We start from the raw sequence: 7,098 nt of genomic DNA, 5'->3' as shown, positions 1-7,098 counted from the left end.
GGCCACGATGCAGTTTTGGCGGTTCTAAGACGTCTCAATCGCTCATACTTAAACAGCCTCAGTGACGTTTTGGAGGAGCAGTAGGTTATGTCACGCTGCGAGCCATGAAAAAAAAAATCAAGTTGAAGAGGTTTTCAGTGGAAGGCGAAATTCGTTCACTCAAGAAATTCTTTCACTCGCGGCAGAAGACAATTCGCTCCTAAATGCATGAATATCCATCAACGTAGCGCCCACCGTATTACAAGGTGGAGCGATGACGCAGGTATTCACTTCGGTGGTCGGAGATAATCAGAATGACAGAAAGTTGAGCAAGATGGCTCATATGGTACGAAAAGGCAGGCATCAAAACGCGGAATCAAGAAGAATGAGAAAGAACACAGACGCCGACTATAAAGCGAAAGGGGGGTGGCGAAAAAGAAGAAATGGAAAAAAATAACTCTCTGTGCGTAATCATGGGAAGGCACCGCCAATCCATCAATCATGTACACGTATGGGCACTATCGAAAGATAACGGCATCGAGATTAAAACTCCTCTTTATGCAAGATAATCGAAAGCTAACGCATGTGCTAGAGCCTACTGATAAGCCCCACCTAGTCCAATAAGATGCCCTTATTCATTCGTTTTTCTTGGGAGAAGTTTACTATCTGCCACTTTAGGAGTATACACTTGCTATCACAACGGTGCATAGAAAGGTTAGATTGCATTTCATTGGACAATGGTTGTGTTCAATTAATGTCTCTTTGATGCCAAGGCCTGTCTGCCATATATAAAAGCAACCATAGCCAAAAGGAACGTCACGAACTACTTCGATGCGACATTCTACAAACTTGTTATAGTATACAGGGTATCCCTACTATCAAGCACCAAGATTTAAAAATATGCAAATGCCACGTAGCTGGACAGAACCTAGGTAATGTTTATTGACGGCGCTTGGAGATGCTCAGATTTTTTTTTTTTGCATTCCACCTAATTAAAAAGTTAGCCTTAATTAATAATCAGCCTCTCATATATAAGAAACTTGTAGAGCAACATGAAAAGCTCCCGATACAACTTTCTGTTGCTCAATACGTGCTACATAAAAGTGTTTTATTGCGAAGCAATGATATAGACACTCCAAGCGCATTTCTGCGGTCGCCGTCGTCGTCACCGTGAGGTTCCGTATAAAGTCCAAGGGCGACAAAATCGACGCCGTGCGCCGTATTCTGTATGTGCGAGTGAAATCGTATGAGGGTGAGCCGGCGATCGCGGCTCTACTCGCGCACGCAACAGATCGAAGCGGGAAGGAAGCGCGCCGTCTTCCTGTCGCGCACAACGCTCCGCGGAGGGAGGGTTGGGAGGGAGGGGGGGGGGGGCGTTTTAACGCGAGTAGTAGTAGTAGAAAACGTTTATTAACACAGAAAATAAATACGGAGGAAAATGTACATCGAGTGGAGTCTTCATTTCAAGACCCCAGTGGCCTTGGCTGCCGCTCTCGCCTGGATTACCAGTCCGCGCTGGGTTGCTAAGTCGGGGCTGGACAGAGTGGCCTCCCACTGCTCCTCCGGTTGTTGTGTTTGTATGTCTGGCGGTTTGGGGCCTGTACACCCCCACGTGACGTGGTAGGCGGTGGGTCGTTCGTTGCACCATGGGCATGCGTCTTTGTATTGTTCTGAGAAGATAATGCTGTATTTGTGTAAGTTGGGGAAGGTGTTGGTTTGGAGCTGTCTCCAGTCCCGTGCTTCCTGTGCATTTAGCCCCTTGTGTGGTGGGGGGTAAAGCTGACGTTGTTTGCGCAAGTGTTGAAGTCGCGCGCCGTAAGCCGCAGGTACGGGGAGGGTAGTAGTGGGATCGAGGATTGTGGCCGCTCGGTTTGTGTGACCTCGAGCTAGCCTGTCCGCGGCCTCGTTACCCTCCAGCCCCGAGTGCCCCGGAGCCCACGTGATCTGATGTTTGAGCGATGAATTTCTAGCCAATGGATTAGTCGTGAACCTAGCTAATTTCTGAGGTATTCTGCCTGCAAGAAGGAGCCGACACGCCGCTTGGGAGTCGGTTATTACTTGAAGTTCTCGGTTGGTCGCGTCCCCGTACTGAACGGCCAGCACGATCGCCGCAGCTTCCGCTTCTGTGACGGTGCAGTGCGGGATGGAGATGCTGGAGACTTCTTCGTAAGAAGAGTCCACCACCACGGCTGCTGCTGCGTTCGATGCATCCTTATATAGGGCGGCGTCCACGTACACCGTCCTCGGGCTCCGTCCCACTGTGCGTTTGAGGTAGTCCACTCGGGCGTTTCTTCTGCCTTCGTTGTGGGATTGTGACATAATTTTTGGGAGCGGGGCCACGTGTACTCTGGCTCGGTACGATGTCGGAATGTTTGTGGTCGACTGGATGGCGTCAAGGTCCGCCGGGTAGCCGATGCGCTTTAGGATGTGTCGGCCTGTCGCTGTGGACAGGAGGCGTTCTCTCTGGGTCAGGAGGACCGCCTCCTGAATTTCCTCGAACGTGTTATTTAGTCCCAAAGCTTCCAAGCTGACGTTGGATGTGTACGGTGGGAGACCGAGGGCGTTCTTGTAGGCTACGCGTATCATCGCATTAACTTTGTTGAAGTCTGCTCGGAGCAGGGTGAGGTAAGGGAGCCCGTAGGAAAGGCGGCTGATGACCAGTGCCTGCACCAAACGGATCGTGTCCTCCTCCCGCATGCCTTTTCTGTTTCTGGCCACCCGGCGGATCATCTTAGAGATCTGCTGTGTTGTAGTCTTGAGCAGTTGGAGTGTGTGGTTGGCCTTTCCGTCGCTCTGCAGCCAGAGGCCCAGGATCCGGATGAGTGGTACCTCCCGGATTGGGACCCCATGTAGGAGGATGTTTAGGTTGCCTGGCGATTTGTAGTGATGTCCCTGTATGCGGATCACTTCGGATTTGTCGGGGGAGCAGTGGAGTCCACATCGAATGGCCTCTGTTTCGACGCAGATTGCTGCTGCTTGGAGTGTGTCTTCCTTCTCGGCTAGAGAGCCGGTGTTTGTCCAGATCGTAATGTCGTCCGCATACAGGGTGTATCCGATGTTCGGAACCTGCTGCAGAGCCCTTGCGACGCCGATCATGGCGACGTTGAATAGGAGCGGGGAGATGATCGATCCCTGTGGTGTGCCCTTGTTGGGCATGTCTTGAGGGTCCGATCTCGTGTCACCCATTCCTATTGTTGCCGTTCGGTTGGACAGAAAAGTCTTGACATATTGGAAGGTGCGCTCGCCACAGTTGAGATTGCTGAGCTCGGAGAGTATTGCCTCGTAAGACACGTTATCAAACGCGCTTTTTAGATCCAGCGCCATAATGAGGTGTTCGCCACCCCTCGGGATGTTAGAGAGTACTTCCTCCTTCAGGAGAAGGAAGGCGTCTTGTGTCGACAGGCCCGACCGGAAGCCAATCATGGATGGATGAAAAAGGTCGTTATCTTCTATGTAGTGTTGAAGGCGCGTCTGGACGACTCGCTCGTAGAGCTTGCCCAGGCACGATGTGAGAGATATAGGTCGTAGAGCTTCCACTGCCGGCTTCTTGCCCGGTTTCGGGATTACTATGATCTCCGAGTGTTTTCACTCGGAGGGAATTTCATTCTTCTCCCAGAGCGAGTCGTTCAGATACTTGGTGAGGTCCCTGATCTGTGCCTTGCTCAGGTTGCGGATCATGGCGTTGTTAATTTTGTCCGCTCCAGCCGTAGTATTTCGGGTGCACGATCGTACTGCGGCGTACACCTCGGCTTCGGAGATGGGAGCGTCGAGTGCCGGATTTTCCTCACCCAGATAGGTCGCAGAGCAGGGTGGCGCGGTGCTGGTGCCGATGTATTTGTCCCTTAGAGCAAGAAGTAGGGCTACGTTGTCTCCCGGAAAGAGGTGAGCAATGCGCTTCAGGGTGCGTGTAGATTCAGATTTTGATTTAGAGGGGTCGATGAGGTTCCGCAGGATTGCCCACGTACGGGAGGTTCCCAGCGTTCCCCGCAGTGACTCACAAAACTGTTGCCAGTTTTGCTGTGCTAGGTTGGTGGCGTATGTCTGAGCGCCCTCTGTGAGCTGTGCAATCCGCAGGCGGAGGGATCTGTTTAGCCGTTGCCTTTTCCATCTTCCCACGAGCCGGTTGCGCTTTTCCCATAGCTTGAGAAGGTGGCGGTCTACCTCTGGGGCTTCCGGTGTGCGGTGTATTGTTTCTGTGGCTGTCTTGTATGCCTGTCTGATGTCCTCGCTCCAGACGTGTATCGACTGGATTGGACCTGACGGGACGGGTGCATTGCGGAATTTGGGCCAGTCAGTGATATGGGCGGCACCCAGATGTCTTCTAATTTTGCTAGATGATATGGACGTGCTGAGTATACAGTGGTCGCTGCCCAGGGTTTCTCCTAGGTTCGTCCACGTGGCCTCGGCGACGTTCTTGATCAGGGTGAGGTCGGGGCATGAGTCACGGGTGACACTGTTGCCTTCCCTGGTCGGATATAGAGGGTCGGTAAGGAGTTCCATTCGTAGGGATTCTATTGCTCGCGCGACTGTCACTCCTCTTGCTGAGTTTGACTGATACCCCCAGTCCCGGTGAGGCGAATTGAAGTCCCCGACTACAATAAGCTGGTTTGCTTGCGCCAGTCGACTGGCTTCGGAAAGGAGGTTGGTGAAATCGGCCTTCGCCGGCCTTGGTGGCTTGTACGTGTTAACCACGAACGTGCTCTTTCGGCCCCGTTTGTTGGGTACGATCTCTATGGTTAAGTGCTCAACCTCCGGTTCTGACAACGAGTGCTCGATAACAGTGATGTCTTTTGCGACGAGGATTGCAACCTTCGCCATGTGGGGTTGGTGGATCGTGTAGTAGCCGGCTAGCGTAGGGGTTCTGTCGGCCCCTATCTCTTGCAGGCAGATAATGTCAGGTCTTACGGGGTGGTGCAGAGGTATTGCTTCAGGAGACCCTGTTTTCTTCTGAAACCTCTGCAGTTCCACTGCCATACTTCGATGTGTTCAGTAGTGTTTGGCTTATGGTTTGGGGCCATATGGGGTGACTAGGTGGGCTGGCGGGCTTGAATCGCTCCCGATGGAATTGGCACGGCTGCGATTACGGGAGGGGCCTTGTTCGCATGACGAGGCGCGTTTTCGGCGTTGAGTCTGGAGCGCCTGTATGGAGTTGGAGTGTTGGTTCTGTGTAGCAGTTACCTGCGTGAGGTTGGCAGCTATGTTCTCGATTTTTGCTTGAAGCGCGCTGAATAGTTGGGTGACATTTTCGATGAGAGAGCTGACTAGTGTCTTCTCCATGTCCTGTAGTGTTCGCTGTAGCGTTTGGTGTGTCACTACTTCATTGGGTTGCTGTGGGGGTGTGGCTGGTGGCGGCGCGGTGTTGTGTTTAATTACTTGTTCAAGTTTGGCCATAAGCGCTGTGAGCTTCGCGTCTTGTTCTGCTATCTTAGCATTTTGCGCTTTTATAATAGCTTGTAATTTAGGGATTCGGGGGTCTGTTTGAGGAGCAGGGGAGTCCTTGCCCTTGCCTTCCCAGCTCACCTGCTTCGTTGTGTCTTGGGCGGGTTGCTGCTGCTTCTTCTTCCTCGGCATCGGTGTGGGCGGTGTCCGAATTTGTGGTGGTTGTGCCTGTTGTTGCCGGGCTCGGGTTCCGGACCCAGACCGGCTCCTGGACTGGCTGCGGCTCGCTGAGTCACTGTCCTCGGAGTAGAACCAGCGATTATTGTAGATCTTGGGGAGGCCGTCCAATCGAGACGGCCTCTTCTCTGCGTTGTTGCGGGCGGGTGGCGGCTGAAGCATCCTTGCTGGTTTCAGTCTCTTGGGGCATTCCTTGGTGCCGGTTTCGTGCTGACCACCGCATAGTCCGCATTTCGGCTCACAGACATGGGTGGGGGGTGGGTTCTGCATGCCGCACTGGCGGCAAACCGGTGTGTTGGGGTTTGGGCACACGTCCGGACGATGTCCCGACTGCATACACATCTGGCAGAACTGCCGGGCCGGCCTAAACTGGTGGCACGGGTATTCACACCCACCGTGATAGACCAGCCTGGGCAGGTGGGGCCCGTCTATGGTGAGCAGTGCCGTTGTAGATGTGCCCAAGATGCGGGCGTCCAGGATCTTGATGCGGGTGTCCCGCACCCACAGTCCTTTCATGAGGGTTTCTCTTGTGTTGTTGGGGTCCAGTCCGTGAATGACACCTCTGATGGTTTGCGGTGAGAACGGCACGTACGCTCTCACCGGGTGGGCTTGGTTGGCCAGCTTCAGGTGGGTAAGTTGGCAGATCTCGTCAGCAGTTTCCCGCGATGGCGTTAAGGGCCCCGTGTTGCAGAAAATCCGTCGTTGGCGTCGGTGTCGGCGTCCGAGGCTGGGAAAATCTGCCCGAACCACCCCGACTACGCAGGCCCTCCGCGTGGCGCAGAGGCCTTTGTGAACTAATTTCTTTGTGAACTTTGTGAACTAAGTTAAATATGTCAAGAAAATCGTAAAGTATGACTTAACCACAACCTACAGACATGGGTGGCGTCGGATTGTAATTTGAATGTACGAGAAAACATAATTCTGTTACGAGGAAACACAAACACTAACCCCTTTTCCAGCATTTCTACCATACAACAGCGGAGCTCCCGGGTAGGTTACTTTCAATATCACCATCCACATGGCCCTCGCCTCATCGGCAGGTCAAACTGGGACAGCTTGTCTAAATGTGTTTTGATCACGCGCGCGCCTCGGGGCAACAGCAAACAACTAGTAAAATAATAGAAAAAGTCCTAAGGCCTTCACATTTTGATATAAGACGGCTTATATTGCCCCTGGAAAAATGACTTCCCAGCAATGCATTTGTGTTTAACAGTGAAGCCGACTTTTAGGGGATCGGCGTAAGCTTGGTCTTTGTAAGCTGGCTTTCCCACGTTGTGTGTTGCAATGAGGCCTACTCATAAACAAAAATGCGATGCAAACGGGACCCGATAACGCTATCGCGTTCCACTCTTAAAGGCAAAGCTTAATCGTCCTCCAATTTTTATTCCGCACCGCGCGAACGACTGCCGCGCCATCCGGGCCGCAAGGCTCCGGGGCCGGGAAGGGTAGGGAGGGGCGCACCGCGTACTACGCCGCGCGCTTCCGCCCGGGCGGCTGTATCTT

The 7,098-nt window shown here is 53.0% G+C and overlaps 1 protein-coding gene across 1 annotated transcript; it reads right to left on the bottom strand.

The window, feature by feature from the left end:
* Positions 1–1,437: 1,437 nt before the first annotated feature.
* On the bottom strand, positions 1,438–3,075 carry LOC125942105 (uncharacterized). Its single transcript, XM_049660145.1, has one exon. The coding sequence runs from the start codon at positions 3,073–3,075 to the stop codon at positions 1,438–1,440; it is 1,638 nt and encodes a 545-aa protein (XP_049516102.1).
* Positions 3,076–7,098: the final 4,023 nt, after the last annotated feature.

Source organism: Dermacentor silvarum, chromosome 1 (assembly GCF_013339745.2).
Source record: "Dermacentor silvarum isolate Dsil-2018 chromosome 1, BIME_Dsil_1.4, whole genome shotgun sequence".
In the NCBI taxonomy this organism is placed as follows: Eukaryota; Metazoa; Arthropoda; class Arachnida; order Ixodida; family Ixodidae; genus Dermacentor; species Dermacentor silvarum.
The sequence above is the reverse complement of the archived record's forward strand: the minus strand, read 5'-3'. Positions and strand labels throughout refer to the sequence as shown.

Bases quoted from the DNA above. Each gene is read 5' to 3' on its own strand.
- LOC125942105 (XM_049660145.1), bottom strand. From the start codon at position 3,075: ATGATCGGCGTCGCAAGGGCTCTGCAGCAGGTTCCGAACATCGGATAC.